The 22,432-nt window shown below is 46.2% G+C and overlaps 1 protein-coding gene across 1 annotated transcript in view; it reads left to right on the forward strand.

Moving 5' to 3' along the window:
* TRANK1 (tetratricopeptide repeat and ankyrin repeat containing 1) overlaps positions 1 to 22,432 on the forward strand; it is a 93,927-nt gene that overhangs the window by 39,152 nt on the left and 32,343 nt on the right. The window contains 5 exon segments of the mRNA XM_020902119.2: positions 3,039 to 3,209; positions 11,453 to 11,614; positions 12,432 to 12,686; positions 14,336 to 14,512; positions 15,133 to 18,027. Coding sequence (XP_020757778.2) covers positions 3,039 to 3,209; positions 11,453 to 11,614; positions 12,432 to 12,686; positions 14,336 to 14,512; positions 15,133 to 18,027 — 3,660 coding nt within the window.

A 22,432-nucleotide genomic window follows, 5' to 3' on the forward strand; every position in this document is an offset into this window, starting at 1 on the left:
TATTGAGTGCAGCACTTTCACGGCATCATCTTTTAGGATTTGAAATAGCTCAGCTGGAATTCCATCACTTCTTAGCTTTGTTCGTAGTGATGCTTCCTAAGGCCCACTTGACTTAATACTACAGGATGTCTGGCTCTAAGTGAGTGATCACACCATCATGATTATCTGGGTCATTAAGATCTTTTTTGTATAGTTCTTCTGTGTATTCTTGCCACCTCTTCTTAATCTCTTCTGCTTCAGTTAGGTCCTTACCATTTCTGTCCTTTATCATATCCATCCTTGCATGAAATGTTCTCTTGATATCTCCAGCTTTCTTGAAGAAATCTAGTCTTTCCAGTTCTGTTATTTGCCTCTATTTCTTTGCATTCTTCACTTAACAAGGCTTTCTTATCTCTCCTTTCTATTCTCTGGAACTCTATATTCAGTTGGGTATATCTTTCCCTTTCTCAACTGCCTTTTGCTTCTCTTTTCTCAGCTACTTGTAAAGTCTCCTCAGACAATTACTTTGCCTTCTTGCATTTCTTTTGCTTTGGGATGGTTTTGGTCACCACCTCCTGTACAATGTTATGAACCTCTGTCCATAGTTCTTCAGGCACTTTGTCTACCAGATCTAACACCTTGAATCTGTTCATCACCTCCACTGTATAATCATAAGGAATTCGATTTAGGTCATACCTGAATTGTCTAGTGGTTTTCCCTACTTTCTTCAATTTAAGCCTGATTTTGCAATAAGGAGCTCATTATCTGAGACACAGTCTTGTTTTTGCTGACTGTATAGGGCTTCTCCATCATTTGCTGCAAAGAATATAATCAATCTGATTTTGGAATTGACCATCTGGTGATGTCCATGTGTAGAGTTATCTCTTGTGTTGTTGGAAGAGGGTGTTTGCTATGACCATTGTGTTCTCTTGGCAAAACTCTGTTAGCCTTTGCCCTGTTTCATTTTGTACTCCAAGGCCAAACTTGCCTGTTACTCCAGGTATCTCTTGACTTCCTACTTTTGCATTCTAATCCTCTATGATGAAAAGGATATCTTTTACTGGTGTTAGTTCTAGAAAGGTCCTGTAAGTCTTCATAGAACTGTTCAACTTCAGCTTCTTTGGCATCATTTGTTGGGACCTAGACTTGGATTACTGCGATGTTGAATGGTTTGCCTTGGAAACAAACAGAGATCATTCTGTCATTTTTGAGATTGAACCCAAGTACTGCATTTCAGACTGTTTTGTTGACTATGAGAGTTACTCCATATCTTCAAAGAGATTCTTGTCCACAGTAGTAGATACAGTGGTCCTCTGAATTAAATTCGCCCATTCCTGTCCATTTTAGTTCACTGATTCCTAAAGTACTGATGTTCACTCTTGCCATCTCCTGCTTATCCACTTCCAATTTACCTTGATTCATGGACCTAACATTCCAGGTTCCTATGCAACATCGTTCTTTATAGTATCAGACTATACTTTCACCACCGCGTTTGGGGTGGTGATCTCATCCACAATTGGGCATCATTTCTGCATTGGTCCAGCCTCTTCATTCTTTCTGGAGCTATTAGTAATTGCCTTCCCCACTTCCCTGGTAGCATATTGGACACCTTCTGACCTGGGGGGTTTATCTTCTGGTGTCATATCTTTTTGCCTTTTCACACTGCTCACGAGGTTGTTGTGGCAAAAATAGTGGAGTGGTTTACCATTCCCTTCTCCCATGAACCATGTTTTGTCAGAACTCTCCACGATGACCCATATGTCTTGGGCAGCCTGCACAGAATGGCTTATAGCTTCACTGAGTTATGCAAGCCCATTCACCACGACAAGGCTGTGATCCATGAAGGGGTTGTAGGACCGAGGTCCCCGTTTTCTTGCTGGCTGCCAGCCAGAGGCTACCGTCAGTTTCCACAGACCACACACATTCTTTGCCTAACGGCCTCCTCTGTCTTCAAAGCCAGCAGAGGAGAACTTCTTATGCATCAGATCCCTAGTACTTTGAATCTCTGCGCTCTTCCATCTCTGACCTCTAGACCTTTGACCTTTAGGGTTCATGTGATGAGATCAGGATAGTCTCCCTATCTTAAGGTCAGCTGCTTTGGGAAGTTAAATACATTTGTAAAGTCTCATCACAGTAGAGTTTAGATTAGTATTAAATGGATAACTAGGAGAAGGTGTGTGTATACCGGCGTTTAGAGTCTCAGGGTCTGTCTGAGAATTTTGCCTTCCACAGTGCAATACTTGATGGGTGAGAAGTATGACTTTTAAATTTTGCCTTATTTTTGTAAAATGAGAGGCGAGCAGTTGTGACTGGGGAGATGGGAAAGGACAGCATCACAAGCAGGATGGTGTCTGGTGTAGAGGTGCTCTGTCAAGGTGGTGAATTGTCAGAAAGCAATTCTGGGTTTGGAAGCTGGGAATCAGGCACTGATTCTTGTAACTCTCTGTGCTCACATAAGTCTTCGTACCTCCAGGGATACACCTGTTACATTCTGAAAACAGTTGCATCTGTGATCACAGAGATCCCTTGGTGCTTGGCAGATAAATGTTAAAGCAGCAGGTGGAGCCAGCAGCCAGAGGTGGGGTTAACGAAGGTTCAAACAGTGACAAGAAGACCCTGATGCAAAAGCAATTGCCACTTTCTTCTCTTGTCCCCAGACAGACTTTTTTTTGTTTTTTGAAGTATGCTCTGTTTCCTCTCTAAGGAATAAAGAAATCTGAAGTCACAGCTTGCTGTCATCCTTACAGCTGTAGCTGTTGCCTAGTAACAAGAGTCTCCCTCTCTTTGCTTGTTGCCAAGGAGATGGGAGAAAGGTAGAGAGGAGTGCACTTCTGAACCTCTTAAAAGCTATTGTCCTTCCCACTCCACATAGGACTCCTGGCTCTGGGGACTCGGCTGGATTGCCCACAGCCAGCAGTTAAGCTTCTGTAAACAGAGGGACTCTGGTCCCCTTGTCCTAGGCCACTCAGGCTGGGAACCGGATGGACGTGTGGTCATGGGGACATCTCCTTATGGAAGAAACCGTGACAACCCCTCCTTCTCACTTTGGCCTGCTCTAGGGCAAACAGAGGATGTACAGATGCTCCTGCGCTTTGGGGCTGACCCCACCCTGGTGGATCGACAGTCCCGGTCTGCCGTGGATGTCCTGAAGAGGAACAAGAACTTCAGAGCCATTGACAAAATCAACACCCACTTGGAAAAGCTGGCAGCGTGTTCTAAGGACTTCTCAGGTACAGCTTCCAGGGAATTAACTTTTTCAAGGGGGCAAAACTGGTTCTGTGAAATTAGGTACAAATCAGTGTATCTTGTCTTAGTACATGAAGATGAAAGTGAGACCTCCCAGTCTTTGGAAAGCTTGTGTGCTTTTTTTTTGAAAGACAGAATGAGACAACTGTTATTTAAAAATAAGTGTCTACTACATTCTAGGAACTTGGCCCAAGTCTACCCTTGGGCAGTAAGTGTGATTTTTTTTTTTCCATGCATGCACATAGTAAAAAAGAAAAATATCAGACAGAACAGGAGATAACAAAAATCAAGCCCACTTCTGAGAAACAACCACAGCCAACAATTAAAAGTACATTTGTAACTCTATTTCTTGATCTGTCAGTTTGGACAGCATCTGTGGACTGACTGCTATAAAGATAAAATGCAGCAAGTCAACCCTTGTTGTTGAATTTTGCCTAGTTAAGTGATTTGTGTCATTTACATTCTGTTCCTTAATTCTGGATTTTCTGTGCTTCATCTATAGACTGATTCTAAAAATTGAAAAAACATTAATTTACCTTTCTATGGCAGTATAATTTCTACAACTAGTTGCGTATCGCACCCAATGAGAAGAATCGTCAAATGCCCTGAAAACTTTGCTCTTGAAATATTATACTCTCTAAGCATCCTAGTTTGATGAAGCATACAAACACATCATTGTATGTGTGTGTGTGTACAGATGTGTATGTACACACAAATGATTTTAGGTTTGTTTAGACTTTTATTTAGATTGTAGCCCCAGCACATAGATGCTTTTTTTAGTTCTTGCACTCATATATAGCACTTGCGGCTCATACTGTCTGTCTGGATTTCTCTCTTGCTCTTCCAAGTACCAACTGCAGTAAGTTTTTCACTGCATAGTAGACTTAGAGGGTTTTTGAAAATGTCTTTATTCTGTCCTTAGATTGAGAATTGGTCTGCATATAGGCCTTGTATTTCATCAATCCTCAGTTGCACTTTCCCCCACGTTTTGCCATCTTTGAATTGGAATGCATGATCAGTGATGTGTCACAGTTTAACGGCAGTCTTTTCTGGTGTGTGACAGTCTGGGATCTCTTGGATTTGTGAAGCATGCTGTAAAACCTCGTTCCTCACACTTTGTATTCTTGCCTCCGTTACTGATGAGAAGTAATGTCAGTCTTATTTATTTTCCCTTCTAGAATTTCCTGTCCTTAGAGTTCTGGAATTTCCCGTCCTTAGAGTTCTGGAATTTCCCTGGGATGTATCTAGGTGTGGGTCCTTATTCATTCTTCTTGCTTAGCACCTTATGATCCCTTTTAGTCTAACTTTTTTTTAGCTCAGGGAAATGATGTATCATTTTGTTTCCTTCCAGTGTCTCTTTGCCAGCACTTTCACACAGATGAGCTTCCCCTCTGTGTTCCCTAATGCTTTCTCTTTTTTTTCTTTCCAGATCTTTAACTAGGACTTTAGCTTTATCTTTTATAATTCAGCTTGTCTATTGCATTTTTTAATTTGGGAACTCAGTTTTAATTTGTAAGAACTCTATTTGGTTCTGTTTCTTTTTTTTTTTTAACTTTAAAAACTTGTGTGCAAAAAAAAGAAAAAAACTTGTGTGCGTATATAAGTATCCCGGCCCCCTTCCTTTAAGAAGCGGGAAGATGTGCCTGCTGCTATCTTTGTTGTTGGCTCCTGTTCTAGAGTCTATGGTCATGTCATAGAGTTGATAGGATTTCTTGGCTGTTTTATGTTCAGGAGGATCATTTCTTTTTCTGCCATTGATTAAAAACTCCTTGGATCCTGTTAGCAGTTATGGATTCAAGGAGTCCAGTACTTCCTAGGCCTCGTCAAGTATTCAGAAGGGGAATCATCATCAAGTGGATAAAATGAGGACTAAGCATCTTTCAGACACTGAGATAGAAATCAATGGGGCTCTGCCGAGTGTGGGATGATAGGCATCCAGGATTCCTTCACCCAGCCCTCCCTTCCTTTGTTCTCCTCCTTTGGATTTTTAGATGGATCTTCCATATGTTAGATTCACAAGGAAGGAGAAAAGCACATGCATGTATTTTTTCCAAGTTCGACACGACATGGCAGGTGAGCCCTCCTAAGAAAACAAAGAAACGGTCAGAGAAGTGGCAAAACCTAGTCTTTCCCTATTGCTTTGAGCACACAGAGACCATCTAGAAAAGCAACTGTGCTATTGGGAAGGGCGGCCTAAAAGAGGGTGTGAATATTGGCAATTCTTAGACACAGAAACACAGCATGAATGGGGGACTGTTTTTTTGTTTTCCCCTGGGTCCGGAAGATTACTTTGCCTCTTATCTCCTGGGATTTAATTTCGCCAGGAATGATCAGGCAAGCTTTCAGGTGGGGCGGGGGGGGGAATCTTTCAGGTGAAAGGAGGGAGAGCAAAGGTCAGAGGAACTTGGAAAAGATGAGTGCTAGAGGCCCAGTTCCTCTCTGGGGGGGTCATGAACATCCATGATATCTGGACCATGTCTAAGTCATTTTGGGTGCCTAGGTCATTTTGAATAGGCTATCATCCACCTGGCCACATTGGCATTTGTTTTCCTCACCACCTCCTGGAAAATGGACCCCCCCGCCCCTGACACATACACACAGACACATACACACTCACTCGACCTTCAAAAAACTAAGATCATGGCATCCAGCCCCATTACTTCATGGCAAATAGATGGGGAAACAATGGAAATAGTGACAGACTTTATTTTCTTGGGCTCCAAAATCACTGCAGATGGTGACTGCAGCCATGAAATTACAGGACGCTTACTCCTTGGAAGAAAAGCTATGACAAACCTAGACAGCATATTAAAAAGCAGAGACATTATTTGCCAACAAAGGTCTGTCTAGTCAAAGCTATGGTTTTTCCAGTCGTCCTGTATGGATGTGAGAGTTGGACCCTAAAGAAGGCTGAGCAGCAAAGAATTGATGCTTTTGAACTGTGGTGTTGGAGGAGGCTCTTGAGAGTCCCCAGTACAGCAAGATCAAACCAGTCAATCCTGAAGGAAATCAGTCCTGAATATTCCTTGGAAGGACTGATACTGAAGCTGAAGCTCTTAATAGTTTGGCCACCTGATGTTAAAGAGCCAACTCATTGGAAAAGACCATGATGATGGGAAAGATTGAGGGCAGGAGAGAAGGGGGCGCGACAGAGGATGAGATGGTTGGATGGCATCACTGACTCAATGGACATGAGTTTGAGCAAGCTCCACGAATTGGTGATGGACAGGGAAGCCTGGCGTGCTGCAGTCCATGGGGCTGCAAAGAGTTAGACATGGCCGAGTGCCTGAGCAACAACAACAACATGCAACTGAAGAATTGAAATTTTATTTAATTAACTTTATTTTTATGTAATTAAGTTAGTGGGCCTCTGTCTTGGACAGTGTCATTTTAGACTTTAACCCAGAATGGTTTTCTGTGCGGAATAGTACTTGAGAAGACAGTGGGAGGGAAGGACAGAAGGAGGGCCTGGGGCCATGGGAATGAAGGTAAATCTTCATAAAAATGAAGACTATATGGATTTTAATCTCTCCCCATTCACACATTAGTGTGCACAATGGAAGCATTATTTTTAGAAGAGTTGCTACCTAGGGGGCTGGTACCCTTGTTCCTGACCTAAGTTTAACTTGATGGGTTTTTTTAAAAATTCATTTATTTATTTTTAGGGCTTCCCCTGTGGTTCAGTGGTAAAGAACCCACTTGCCAATGCAGGAGATGTAGGTTTGATCTCTGGGTCGGCAAGATCGCTTGGAGAAGGAAATGGCAACCCACTCCAGAATTCTTGCTTGGGAAATCCCATGGACAGAGGAACCTGGTGGGCTACAGCCCATGGGGTCACAAATGAGTCAGACATGACTTTGCAACTAAACAACAGCAACAGTTTATTTATTTTTGACTGTGCTGGGGCTTCATGGCTGTGCACAAGGCTTCTCATTGTGGTGACTTCTCTTGTTGCAGAACACCGGGTGTAGGCGAACGGGCTTCAGTAGGTGAGACCTACGGGCTTGCAGGCTCTAGAGCGCGGGCTCAGTGGTTGTGGTACACGGGCTTTAGTTGCTCTGAGGAATGTGGAATCTTTCTGGACCAGAGATTGAACCCATGTCTGCTGCATTGGCAGGCAGATTCTTGTCCACTATACCACCAGGAAAGTCCACTTGATGGGTTTTGTTTTTCACATCTGGGTCCTGCGTAAAGCATCATTAGGACACTAGCTCGTGTGCCCAGATGAACAAGCTAGGATATAGGCTAGGATAAAAGATGTTCTCACCTTTGGCTCTTTCTGGTGGTTACTGTGCCCTATTCTGATGAAAATGAAGATGGTTATCTTTGGGGGGCTTTTGCATCTAGGTGAGAGAGCCTGAGAAATACAGGGTCTTGGTGAAGATTGCTGCTGTTCTCTAAATAAAGAACGCGCACGTGAATCCTTTGGGAGCCTTTTAAACGCAGATTTTTGATTCAGCAGGTTGAGGGCAGGACCTTTCTCACTGGCTGCCAGGGGAAGGCAGGGCTCACAGGGCGGTAGGGAGGTCAGGGGCGAGGTGAACCTGAGAGGTCGGGGTCCACTGTCTTTCCCTGCCGCTCACGACAACCACTAGACGGCGGCACGTCCACCTCTCGCAGCTCGGCTGCCCTCAGGACCTAGAAGGCGATTGCAGCATCTTCTGTCTTCTCGGCGGGTTGTGATTTTTGCTTTGATTCACTGGTGCGTGGCTTTTCAGAGGATAAATCCAGGCATCAGAAGCCTTTCTCTCCATGCTCCCCTAGGTGCCAGCTGCCTTCTGCTCTGTGAGGGTGCCTCTTGCCCACGACTAAGAGGACTCTGACCTCTGTGTGGCTGTTTCTCCCACAGATGGAGCCTGTGACTCAGAGGTTGTCATCCTCGAGTCCCTTAGCGCCACAAAATGCCCTCTTTTTCAGTAAATGCAGGCGTGCGGCATTGATGATACCGTTTCCTTATTATAAAATCAATAGATTCTTTTTTTAAAAAGAAAATATTCTTCATAAACCCACCTGCCTGGAAACATTAATATAGTTGTGATTTAGTCATTTACTTATTCCATGCATTTACAGTTCTATATCTTAATTTTCTTTTATAAAAATGGGATGGCTATATAAATTTCACTTGATAAAGTGTAATAAAGCTTGTCAGTTTCACCTTTTTTACCTCGAAAGGAAGATTTCATACAAAAGCAAAAATCTCCTTTTGAAGTGATATATTTCTGTTTTTTAACAAGAAGAATCTGCCTGTAATGCAGGAGACATAGGAGATGTGGGTTTGATCCCTGAGTTGGGAAGATGCCCTGGAGAAGGAAATGGCAACCCACTCCAGTATTCTTCCCTGGAAAATCCCATGGACAGAGGAGCCTAATGGGCTACAATCTATGTGGTCACAGAGTCAGACACACCTGAGCAACTAACAACAAGAACTATTACAGCTGAGCACTACTGCAGCTTTAAAAGATCTCTCTTAATTTTGAATCTGCTTGTATATATCTATTAAATATGATCATTGTAGAAAATTTGTAAAGATATCATTTTATATAAAAACAAAGAGACTTCCCTGGTCGGCCAGTGGTTAGGACTCCACACTTACACTGCATGGGGCACAGCTTTGGTCCCTAGACGGGGAACTAAGATCCCATATGTCTTGGGAAGCAGCCAAAAAAGAAAAAAAAGAAATACCATTTTTTAAACAAATAAAAATAAAAACAAAAATCCATTGTAATCACACTTTGGCATATTTTTACCTAGTCTTTTGGCTGGTGTTCATTACTTAGTCATCATTTTAAAAAACTTGTGATTATAATGTATAAACAACCTTATAACCCAAAGTTTCTTCTCCGTCTTACACTTACAGAAAATTTAGGAAGAAACAGACAAGTTCAGAGTAATAAATCACGTGTACCTACCCAGAGATGCCGACCCACAGCTGTGTTTCAGCACATTTCCTTTAATGCTTTTCTGTGTTGTTGATATCACTGTCTAGTTTCTTGCCTGATTTCTGTACCTTTCTCTGGTCTATAACCACCTTCTTAGTTATCCTGTACCACACGGCCACGCGTTTATTATACAGCTGCATCTAACTGTCTCTGCTGCCAAGCTTGGTCATCATTCTGTTCAGTTTTAAATGACTTTTGTACTAAACTAACTGCCCTGCTGGAAGAATGATGCCGTGAGGCAGGAGGCAGGGGCCCAGTGGCCAGGTTTCCATCTGCTTGGTGGAGAAGGAGCTTCCTCCTTTACCAAGTGTTCTATTTCCTGCATTGTGCATTATCACTGTTTTCTGTGTCTTCAGAGGCATTCTCGGATGAAGGTGGGACGCCAGGCCCAGGGGTACTGTTCAGTCACTGTTAAACCACATGTTCATGTTCTGTGCCTCAGAGCGGGCTGCTTGCTTAGGTGATGTGGGTCTTCCTGGGCCAAGGGTTTCCACTTCCTTTTCTCTAGAGGTTAGTGCTAGAGTGGCACTCTCTGGCACTGGAAAGTCTCTTGATTAGAAGGCAGTGGGGGTTTGCCCGGGAAGTTGGGGTGTGTGTGTGTTTCTGGCTCTCTGACCCAGTCTTTTGAAAGGTGATCCAGGCATGTATCAGAAGGCATGACAGGTGACGTCAGAGCTCTGCTCGGGTCCCCTGAGTCCCTTCCCACTGTTGTGTGCTCCCTGGTGTGAGCCCACGCCTAAGGCTCGTTCTCAAAGAGAACAGCCTATGGGCTTATGGAGCCTGCTTTGCTCAGGCTCCTTCAAGCCAGAAGTGCATGGGAATTTATAGCCCCTAGGGCTTCCCTGATAGCTCAGTTGGTAAAGAATCCACCTGCAATTCAGGAGACCCCAGTTCGATTCCTGGGTCGGGAAGATCCGCTGGAGAAGGCATAGGCTACCCACTCCAGTATTCTTGGGCTTCCCTTGTGGCTCAGCTGGTAAAGGATCCACCTGCAATGCGGGAGACCTGGGTTCGATCTCTGGGTTGGGAAGATCCCCTGGAGAAGGGAAAGGCTACCCACTCCAGTATTCTGGCCTGGAAAATTCCATGGACTATATAGTCCATGGGGTCACAAAGAGTCGGACACAACTGAGCGACTTTCACTCACTCACTCAAGACAGGCTGTGGACAGTGGCAGATAGAGGTGAGAATCTGAAAGCCCATTCCCCTTGCCTTGGACAGCGCAGCTCTCAGTGATTCACTCCATATCCCCCAGGGGACTGTGGGGCTGACAGCCTGCCCGCTTCCTCCCCAGCCCTCACTGATCTCTTCTTTCTTGAACTACTTGCACACAAATCTTTGCCTTGAGATCTGCTGTGGGAGACCTGATTGCTGATGGGATGCTTTTATTTTTCCATCTCCTTTAAAGTGTCCCTGCTTCTGTTAGAACATGACGTTGAACATGCATTCATCTCTTTACCACATGATAGTACTTAAGCTGTGGGCCAGGTGTGAAAAACCCACATCCAGTTGATCTGTTTAGTGAAATTCCATGTTAACCAGAAGGGCTTTTTGAGTGTATAATCTGACACCAAATAAAGCATTTGCCCCTTTTCAGCCTTCCTTTATTGGGTGATTTCTAATCATAAGTACTTTCTCAGTAAATTGAACCAATGGGACAGTGTCTTCGTTCTTTTGGCTCGAGAGCTGGCTCCTTACTCTTGGCTTTTTCCACTTGTCAATTAGATGTGTGGGTGGCTGGTGTGTAGTTGGATGTTGCTGCTGCAGTAAGCTACCCTCCTGCTGTTATATCCTTGAACTATTGTATCAGTTATCCATTGCTACTTAACAAACAGCCCTCAAACCTAGTGATTTAAAGCAACAAGCACTTATTTAGTTCATGATCCTGCAGCTCAGCCACTGAGGCTGGGCTATTCTTATAGCTGTAACAGAACTTCTTCAAGTGTCTGCCTCTTGCTGATCTTGACTGGGCTCTTTCGTATCTGTGGGGCCTCAGTTTGGACCACTGGGTTGATTCTTTGTTTTATGATGTTTCTTATCTAGCCTGGACCCGAATAGAACTAAACAAGGCTTCTTGAGGCTCAGGCTCAGAACTGGCACAGAACTCAACAATCATTACATTCTCCTTGTCATAGCAGGTCATGAAGCTAGGCTAGAGTGGTGGAAGGGGGGAACAGGTGCTGTGCGGTTGCTTGGCTACATGGAGGGGTGGAGAGGTGTGATCGTCTTTGCAATCTATGCCTGTGTGATCTCTGCAGTCACAAGAAGCATCTGGGGCTGTTTTGCAGAACTGAGCATTGGTGAGGGACCAGCTAACGAGGGGGACATTTTCCAGAAAGTCTGCGAGCACCTGGTGACATACATGAACTCAGGAAGTCACTTGTTGCAGAAAAGCTTTCTGAAGCAAGAAGTGGTTCAGAGGTTCTTGCGCCTCCTTTCTTCTTTGCAAGGTAAGGTTTCTGACAACCTTCAACTGTGTTCAAAGATGCTGTACGCACCTTAAAACTCTTTTCTACTATCTGTTTAAGAATTGATTAAAAAATAAATGTCATGATCTACATGGAGAACATTCAAACAACACAGAGCATCCTCCAGTGAAAAGTGGATCATCCACCCCTTGAACTTCCATCTTTAAATCTCATCCCTGGGGCAACCTCTGTCATTCGTTTCATGCATCCTCCTGGAATTTGCATATACGATCCATTTACATGTTTTATTCATTTTTTAAAAACTTTTAAACGAGTGTTTAAATAATTAAACATTTATTTGTTTGTGCTTAATTTTCTTTGCTGCACTCAGGCTTTCTCTTGTTGGGGCAAGCGGGGGCTACTCTCTAGCTGGGGTGGGACATGGACTCTTGGTGCGAGGTCTCAGTAGTTGTAGCAGATGGGCCTAGTTGCCCCATGGCATGTGGGATCTTCCTGAACCAGGGATTGAACCCATGTCTCCTGCATTGGCAAGTGGACTCTCAACCACTGGACCACCAGGGAAGTCCCTATCCTTTTAAAAATACCACAGATGCTTCTCCTCTCTCTGTTGGCTAAGACTGTACACTCCTTGGGTATTTCCAAGCTTCTCAAGAAGCCCACTCGTGAGTTCTGTCACTGAGGTTCACCTGTGATTGAGTAGCATGGCCGAGATAACTCAGTACATGTTTGTGGTTTCCTGTAACTTGGGGCAGTGATGTCCCTCTGTTTAGGGTTGTAGCTGGGGACAGAAATCACAGGAACCTTTTTTTGGAGTGTGGTGTGTTCTTGTTTTTGAAAGAAATCCCTCCTGATCTGGTCTATGACATTGACCGCAACTGTGCCAACGCCTTCTTCAAGTTTTTACTGGAAAAACAGAAGTGGCCCGAAGTGCTTTTGCTGCTGACCCGAAAGGTGAGCGGGCAGCCGCCGCTCGGGGACTGTCTCATCAAAGACTGCGACCTCTCGAACCTCGACCTCTGCGCCATCCTCCCCCACCTCAGGACCTGGGACCAGCGGAGGACCCTGCTCCTGGACCGCCTGATAGACCATGGAGGTGAGTCCCAGATGCTGAGTCAGCACCGGGGTCCTGCCAGGGGAGACCAGGTGCTGCAGCTTACGGCGCTTTCACTTGATTTTGGAGACTCCTTTTTATTTTTAAAAAATGTATTTATTTTTTGGCCTTGCTGTGGGGCATTCCCTGACCAGGGATCGAACCCACACCCCCTGCAGTGGGAGCATGGAGTCTTAACTCCTGGAGCACCAGGGAAGTCCCTTGGATTCTCCTCCTGCCTCATTCTCTTTCTCCTCCATATCTTCTCACTGGAAGCAGTGATCAGGTCAAGGCACTTTTGTGAATTCTTCCCTTCCCTCTGTGTTTTGTGTGAGAAATATCAGGTTTGTGGAGGGGCATCAGCCCTGGTGCAGCCACATTGGTCTTTTCCTCCTGACCTTCGGCTGGACCATTCTGGCGATTGATACGCTGCGTGGGTCCTTGTCAGACTCGGCGGTGTTCTTTTTTGATCCATGATTGGGATTCGTGGTGCTTGTTTTTAAAGAAACGGCCAGATAACGGGTGGGTGGAAACATCTGCCGCTTTCATCAGCACAGTCGCACTTGGCTGGATGTGTGTCTGGAGCGTGCAGACGGCTTGCTGGATCCGGTTTTATTTAAAGCTAATCTGGAAACACCAGCCTCCTCTCCCTACACCTCCACCCCTCCAAAACCCCTTCCTAAGGCCACTACGAACTGGCTTCCATCTCCTCATTTATAAAATGGGAATGACAATAGTCCCCCTTTCTCAGGGCTGCTTTGAATATTCAGTGTGTTCATGGATGCAGGATCTGGGCAGAGTGCCTTGGCTGCATGGTTTTCTACCTGCCTTGCAGTTTAAGGGAAATGACCTTCAGAGGGAGTGATGCCAGCTCTCAGAGAGCCTTACAGAGCTTTCCAGTGTTGGCCTTACCCATGGATTTCAGGAGATAGATGGAAGGTTGCCTATTAATGTCTTCAAACCCATTCCTGACGTGGAATCTTACTACCTTTGCCCCCAAACCATGGCAGTTGTGGAATTCCTGTTTTGTTCCTGGTGAAGCAAGCACTTATCGAAGGCTTCCCCAGGGTCAGGTGCCAGGGCCCAAGGATGGAGAGTGAACTCATGGCTGCCAGCGAGCAGCAGTGCAGGAAGGCTGCAGGTCCAAAGAGGGTGGAGGTCAGGGAGCCAGCAGTGCAGAGGAGAAACGTGGACTGAGCTAAAAAGAAGGTGATGTGCACGTGGAGACAGGTCAGGGAACAGGATAAATGAGGGCCAACGGGCATTCTTGTGGAGAAGCTTCATAGGAGCAGAGGAAGTGGGAAGCTTGCTCATGTCCTGGTCAGTGAGTGTGTGTCATGGAGAGTGTTGGACAGACACCGGGAGTTCATCTGCTCACACCGTCCCTACTCCAGGGCAGTGCTGATGATGGTCCTGCTGCAGCGACGGAGAGGGAGCTGGAGAGATGGGAAAGGAGATGAGGCCCAGGAACAGGACACCTGGAGGGGGCAAGCTTTCCCCCCAGGGGCACTGGGAAGCCCTTGCCTCCCAAAAAGGGAGGTGGCAGGAGGGCCTTAGAAGTGGGGTCTGCACCCTTTCTTGCTTTAGGCTGAAGGGCAGAAACGGTCCCACCCCTGGGATGTGGCTCATTGTGTCCTCTCTGCCTCCCCCAGCCTTGCTGGAGGGTCTCCAGAGCAGCCAGGAGACGCCGCTTGCTGTGTGCATGAAGCATAAGGACTTCGACCTGGCCTTCCTCCTCTTGACCAAGGGCGCAGACCCCCGAAGTATTTCTCTCACAGAAGGTGACACTCCCTTGCATGCTGCGGTCCACATCTTTCTAGATATCAAAGGTAGGCTTCATTCTGTCAGCAGTCATTTTCTTGAGGACAAAACTGGATATTAGAAAGGATGCTGTGGTCTTTGGTCTTTCCTATGGGAAAGCCAACGATCTGGAAAAGGTCTATTTCTTGGCCAAGCCCCTCTCTTTTGGCCCCTCACCCATAGTTCAATGGGAAGGAGTGACCATCACGGGGAATGGTCAGCGTGGGCTGATGGAGAAGATTCTTACATTCCGAAGTCGGCCATCCATAGCTGCACATGCTTTTTCATTTATTTACATCATTTCAAGGGTCCTGACATAAAGGATCTTGTTGGAATATTAAGATGATTTCTGTGTTTTTCTGCCTTGGCACTACTGACAGTTGGGCAGGATAATTCTTTGTTTTGGGGCTGTGCCATGCATTTGTGGGGTGTCCACCCACTAGATGCCACAAGCACCTCCTAAACTATGACAACCAGAAGTGTCTCCAGACAAAGCCACATGCCCATTGGGGAACAGGCTGCCCCCAGTTGAGAACCACTGCATTATGAAATGCTTGGGGAAGTTCTGTGTTCTAAGAGCCCTCCCCGGCTGGCGTCTCTGCTCCCCAGAATAGCTGTCCAGCACTCACAGGGTTTTTGTGTCTTTCAGCTGACATCGGTTTTAACCTCCTCAACCACCTGCTGGATCTGTTCTGGTCCAAGCCAGAGGAGTTTTCCTACCTCAACCCCAACATGCAGGACAGCAGCGGGAACACGCTGATGCATATCCTCTTCCAGAAAGGCATGCTCAAACGCACGGGAAAGCTGGTAGGTCTGCTGGCAAAGTTTGACATCAACCTCAACCTGAAGAACAAGGAAGGCAGAGACGCGCGGCACCGCGTGAAGAAGAATGACCCACTGCTCTTGGCTTGGAACAAAGCCCTGATGGAAAGCAGGCGCCGGGGCCGGCAGGATGCCGCTGCCCACCCCGGGAAGCCCCCACGCCCGGCGGCCCCGGCTCACACCACTCAGGTCAAGGGCTCCTCCAAGCTGCTGCCGGGCCCTGTGCGAGCCCCACCCAAAGAAGCCAGGGTTCCTGACAGCTGGGAGACCCTCCCCGATGCCCAGGCCACGAGGCTGGAGCCTGGGGCTGCCAGGCCCTGCTCTCGGAGAGACTGCCTCCTGCAGGACATCACAGCTTTGATTCAGCAGCTGGAATTGGATTCATCCCTCCCGGAGGACTGTCCCCAGGGCCCCGAGACTCTGGAGACAGGAGCTGGCACCAAAGGAGACAAAGAGGAGCTGCAGGGCGCCCCGGGGGCAGGGGGATCTGATTGCAGCGGGAGCAACCCCGGGGCCCTGGAGGCTGCGGAGGGACACGTGCAGGCAGGCCTTTTGGCCCCGGCGCTCGTTCCTGAGGGTAGCAGGGGGACAGAGGGCAGCGACGACCAGGACGACTGGCATGTGTCAGAGATGGACGTCTCCCTCCTGGACTTCGAGAACATGACGTGGGAGATCGAGTGCACTTCAGAAATGCTGAAGAAGCTGTCCAGCAAGGTCATGACCAAGGTCATGAAGAAGAAAATCATCCTTGCCATCCAGAAGCTGGGCAATGGTGAGTGGACCCCGGGCCTGCGGAAGCGGCTGAGGAACCTGAAAGGAAGCATCCAGCTCTTCGAGGCAAAGCTGGACAAGGCAGCCCGGATGCTGTGGGAGCTGGCGATTGACTTCTCCCCGCGGTGCAGCGAGAACCCCGAGAAGATCATGGCTGCGGAGCGCTGCACGCACCCCACCGAGAAGTCCGGGCGGGTCTACACGGAAATCATACGGATCTGGGACATCGTCTTGGACCACAACAAACTGTCCTGCTCCATCCAGGCCATCTGCGGCGCCTACAACCGGGGCTTGTCCTGCATCCTGCGCAAGAAGCTGAAGGGCATCAACAAGGGCGAGGTGTCCGCCAATATGAAAATCCAAAAGCGGATCCCCCGCTGCTACGTGGAGGACACGGAGGCCGAGAAGGGCGGGGCCCGCGCCGAGCCCGAGTACTTCCCCCCAGCCAGCGCGGTGGAGACGGAGTTTAACATCATGAAGTTCCATAGCTTCAGCACCAACATGGCCTCCAACATCCTCAACGACATCACGGCCACGGTGGAGTACCCGTTCCGGGTGGGCGAGCTCGAGTACGCGGTGATCGGCCTCAACCCCAGGCCGCTGGAACCCATCATCCTCATTGGACGCAGCGGCACGGGCAAGACCACCTGCTGCCTATACAGGCTGTGGAAGAAATTCCACGGCTACTGGGAGAAAGCCGAGCAGGCGGGGAGCCCGCTGCTGGCCAAGCAGATCTGGCTGAAGCGAAGGCTGGAACTGGAGCCCAGAAAGGAGGGTCAGGGTGGGGAGGAAGAAGAGGAGGAGGAGGAAGAGGAGGAAGAGGAGGAGGAAGGATCCATGGAGGCGGGAACAGTGGGCAGCCTGGAGGAGGAGCAGGAGAGTGAAGCTTGTGCAGAGGGTGGGGAGCCAGGAGGGCCCGGCCAAGGGGAGGAAGAACTCGCCCCACAAGAGCCCCCCCAGTTGGAGCACTTACATCAGATCTTCGTGACCAAGAACCACGTCCTGTGCCAGGAGGTGCAGAGGAATTTCGTGGAGCTTTCCAAGTCTACCAAGGCCACCAGTCACTACAAGCCGCTGGAACCCAATGTCCACAAGCTCCAGGACCTCAGGGATGAGAACTTTCCTCTGTTCCTCACCTCCAAGCAGCTGCTCCTCTTGCTGGATGCTTCTCTGCCCAAACCGTTTTTTCTGAGAAACGAAGATGGCAGCTTGAAAAGATCCATCGCAGGATGGTCCACGCAGGAAGAGTTGACCATCACCAACTGGCAGGAGGACGAGGAGGAGGCTGAGGCTGATGGGGACTATGGCGAGGAGGAAAAAACCGTGGAAACGCGCCCGAGCAACAGCGACCCCCGGGTGTATGTGACGTTTGAGGTGTTCGTCAATGAGATATGGCCCAAAATGATCAAAGGGAAAACCTCCTACAACCCTGCCCTGATCTGGAAAGAAATAAAATCTTTTCTCAAGGGGTCTTTTGAGGCCCTCAGCTGCCCCCGGGGGAGACTCACGGAAGAAGCATATAAGCAATTAGGGCGGAAGCGGTGCCCCAACTTCAAGGAAGACCGGAGCGAGATCTATGGCCTCTTCTGCGTGTATCAGCAGATTAGGTCTCAGAAAGGGTACTTTGACGATGAGGATCTTCTGTACAACCTGTCCCGGAGGCTGTCGAAGCTCAAGGTGCTCCCGTGGTCCATCCACGAGCTCTATGGTGATGAGATCCAGGACTTCACCCAAGCCGAGTTGGCGCTGCTGATGAAATGCATCAACGACCCCAACGCCATGTTCCTCACGGGGGACACGGCCCAGAGCATCATGAAAGGCGTGGCCTTCCGCTTCAGCGATCTGCGCTCCCTGTTCCACTACGCCAGCAAGAACGCTGTGGACAAGCAGTGCGCGGTGCGCAAGCCCAAGAAGATCCACCAGCTGTACCAGAACTACAGGTCCCACTCCGGTACGTCCCGGCCTTGCCTTATGGGGGAGGTGCTTGGCACTGACCTTGGGCTGGTTTTAAAGCTGTGACTTAGTTTTGTTGGGCTCTTGTAGCTAAGCCAAGTACAGTATTTTGGCGTTTGTTAGTAACTACCCTCAGGAACAAGAGATCTTAGGATTTTTGCCACTGCTCATTTTTTTTCCCTCTGTCTCTCCCTTTTTGGGGGTGGGGTGGCATGTAGGATCTTAGCTCCCAGACCAGGAATTGAATCTGACTCCTCCACCCTGAGAGCAGGGAGTCCTAACCACTGGACCGCCAGGGAATCCCTCTTTTTTTCTTTTTTTTAATTGAAGTATAGTTGATATACACTGTTGTGTTAGTTTCAGGTTTCTAGCAAAGTGATTTAGTTATATAAAATTTTTCAGATTCTTTTCCCTTATAGATTATTACAAGATATTGAGCACAGTTCCCTGTGCCTATACAGTATGTTCTTGTTGGTTATCTATTGTATATATAATAGTGTATACATGTTAATCCCAAACTCCTAATTTATTTTCCCTGCTTTCCCCCTTTAGTAACCATAAATTAAGTAGATGCCACTACTCATTCTTAGGTTGATGATTTAAGCAGTGGTTGAATGGAAGTAAACCTCTAAGTAATAACAGCTTAAGGTGTTGGCCATGACATGGAAACATTTCAGGGGAGCATGTAAACAACTGCTTCAGAACTTTTGTTAGAGCACTTTGGAACCACATGCTTCTGTAATGTAAAATAATACACCAATTACAAGTCATTAATCCTGAATGAAAGCAGCTTTTCTTTCAGAAGAAGCAAGAAAAGTAGGGTGGTAAGAGGTGGTGGGAGATAATGCAAACTCAGGTGTTTTTGATTTGTGCTTCACATGTTCCTCTTACCTGTGCCAGGCATGATGCCAAGCAGTTGGCATAGAGTATCTGTGTTTTTTTTTTTTTTTCTTTCGCTGTGCTATGTGGCTTGTGGAATTCCAGTTCCCTGACAAGGGATTGAGCCTGGACCATGGTGATGTAAGTCCAGAATCCTAACCACTAGACCAGGGAACTCCCATGGGCATCTGTTTTTAATCTTCACAACAACCTTATAAAGAAGGCATCTCTCCCATTTTATAAAGGAAGTAACTGACACAGAGAATACTTCCTATGTGGTTTTTAGACTGCTCACCAATTCACCGTCCATGTCCTCCATGTGACCATGGACAACATAGAGCATTATTTTACATGTTTGAACATTTTGTTTAATGGATTCATGTCAGACATACCTTTCTACAACTTTGTATTTTTGCTTATAACAATGTTTTGGGATTTCTGCATGTTAATCCCATGAAGCTGCAGTTCATGCATTTCTACTGTTACACATTTTGTTTTCCACGTTCCAGACAAAATTATTCTTCTTTTATCCTTCAGCAAAAATATTTTCATTTTTTATACCTTATTGGCAACACATCTCCTACTTGCTTTACATCCTGAAATGCTTCCCTTATCATTTTTACATATTAGAGTTTTTAACTTTTAAAAGATGATAGCAAAACCAAGAAACAAGGAAATGAACTATTTGTTATATCAGCATTTTCTGATTTGCAAACTTAACATAGTCTATAATCTCTAAAAACATACATTTTTCTCATAGCACAGTTTCTCTTTACTGTAGCAGGATGCATGTTTAATGAACCCAAATATCTTTTGAAGTTCTACTAATTAACCCAGGGCTGAAATTGCAGGCAATGAGCTGTGCTTTTATTTCAAGGACTTGATAAGAGTTACAAACTTTCTTCTAGGTATATTTTTATTCTCTTGGGGTCAGAATTCTGAAAACAGCATGTTATCAAGCCACCTTTCTCTAACTGCATATTGCAAAAAGAAGCAGTTTTAGAGTTTCAAAAGAGTTTCATTTTAACCAATTTTCTCTGGAGTGTAAAGAATGCCCCAGAGTGTTTTAAAAAAAAAATCAGCTTTCTTTTTTCTTAGAGGTTCATAGCTAAATTTTTCTTAATGAATTGAACCTGAATTTCCCATTTTACAAAAGGCAGCAAGAATACCAATCACACAAATGGAATATATATATATATATATATATATATATGTATATATGTATATAAACTCACACATCAGAAGATAGAACGGTCACAGATCCACTGAGAAGATGACCCATATGGAGTCCCAAACAAACACCTCCCCAACATGAAGTTGGTTGACACATGTCAGAACCAAATGACAAAATGCCCAAATGACACTCGTTGCTTCCGAATAGCCCTCAGTGGCAGACAGTCAATCAGAACTAACTGACAAAATGCCCAAGTAGCGCTTCATGCTCAAAAGAGAAGTTAGCCGGGTGCATACCAATGGACTTACTGGGTCTTGGAGCGCCTCAGTTCCTCCAGATTCGTGTTTCCACTCCACCAAGGGAAAGTACGTTGGCAGCCAGTGCCGGGCAGGGGAGAAACAGGGAGGACACTCAAAACAAATGGTTTCAGCAGCTGCTGGGATGTCTCCCCAGGCCCCCTCCTTAGGGCCAGCAAACCACGAGCAGCAGGTTCCTCAAAGCCTTCCCTGCACGGTGTCATGGCAGCGGACTCCACTCCAGAAAACCTCGGGAGCCAGATATCGCGAGAGTGCAGCCTCCCATTGTGTGCCCAGACCTTATGGCAAGGGGGTCCAGACCCTCACTGCTCAAAAGTTAATAAAGCAGCAGGGTTGGTGGAAAGGAAAGTTTGCTTTATTTCTGAGTCAGGCAAATGGTCCAAAGATCGACTCCCCTTCCCCCTACTGCCCCTGCCCCATCAGTGGACAAGGGCTTTTATAGACAGGGGGGAAGGGGGCACGTGCAAAAACAATATAGTCAGCTCTCACCATCACCTTGAAATTGGTCATGTGGTGGTCTGATCAGTGTCATTCTGGTTGTTTTAAGTACAGTTGTTCTTCAGTTCCAGGGTCAGTTTGTTCCCATGTGCTTGAGGCCAGTTCTCAGAATTGTGGCAGCATGTCATGGCTATGGTCTTTCCATCATGTAGTTAATGACTTCCAGCTGGAGGGGGTTTCATTCTCTCTCAGACTGCTCAGAGGATATGGTTCAGAATATCTCTGATCTTTGAGGAGGAACTAAAGATCCTTGACTTTGCTTAATGACTAAACTCTTATTATTTAGTCTTGTTGGATTGCTTTTCTTTGCTTCTGCATTTTCTCACTTCTCTGATTAACCTTTTTCTTTGGCTAAAGTTTTTCCATAGACAGAGGGAACTGTTCCTGTGAACAGTGTTTGTTTGTTTTTTTAATGTACTCAGCAAACCACCCAGGTGATCGCTACTTAAGCCCCATCTTCCACCTCCTCTCAGGATGGAGGGAAGACTGTGTGTAAATGTTTCTGTGTATAGAACCAGAAAAAGCCCCAATAATATGTATTAGAGTTGAGAGACCTTAGAAAACACATCAAGCGTTAAAAAAAATTTCAAGCCACCTGTAAAGCTGCTCACAGCTCACGTTTTGTTTCATTTCCTTCTGGTCTTTTTTCCCTATACATATGTGCATTTCTCACATACATTTATTGATTAGGTAGTGAATATGCGTTTAGTGAATATTTCTCCCCATCTTTTATTCTTGTTTAAAATTGAGGTCCTTGTCTAAATAGCATAACATTCACCTGTTTAAAATGTGCAATTTAGTCATTTTTTAATATATTCATAAAGTTGTGCAATTATTACCACTAATTCCAGAATAAAAGGGTGATTAAAAAACCCCATGAACACTAGCAGTTACTCCTCATCGCCCCCGCCCCCGCCCCCCGGCCCCTGCCACCCCTGTGAACTACCAGTCTACTTTCTGTGTCTGTAGGTTTGCCTATTCAGGACATTTCATATAAACGGAATCACACAATATGTGACCTTTTGTGTCTGACATCTTTCATTTAGCGTAGTGTTTTCAAGGTTCTTCCATATTGTAGCATGTTTCAGTACTTCATTGCTTTTTATGGTTGAACCATCGTCTGTTCTTTGATTTTTTGTTTAGTTGCTGAGTTGTGTCTGACTCTTTTGCGACCCCATGGACTGTAGGCCACCACGTTGCTCTGTCCATGAGATTATCCCGGCAAGAATACTGGAGTGGGTTGCCATTTCTTTTTCCAGGGGATCTTCCCAACCCAGGGATTAAACCTGTGTCTCCTGCATCTCCTGCATTGGCAGGTGGATTCTTTACCACTGAGCCATGTGGGAAGCCCATTCTTTGATTATGTTCATATAAAATAGTTTCATCTAAAAAAATTTTCATCTAGTTCCATAGAAAGGCATTTAAGTGGATTCCAGTTTTTCACTGCAATGAACACTTCCATGCCTTTTTCTGATCCTGTCATTAATGTACATCTCTGAACCACCATGGCAGCTGATGTGCTTAGATTCAACAAT

The sequence above is a fragment of the Odocoileus virginianus genome, chromosome 26 (assembly GCF_023699985.2).
Source record: "Odocoileus virginianus isolate 20LAN1187 ecotype Illinois chromosome 26, Ovbor_1.2, whole genome shotgun sequence".
NCBI lineage: Eukaryota > Metazoa > Chordata > Mammalia > Artiodactyla > Cervidae > Odocoileus > Odocoileus virginianus.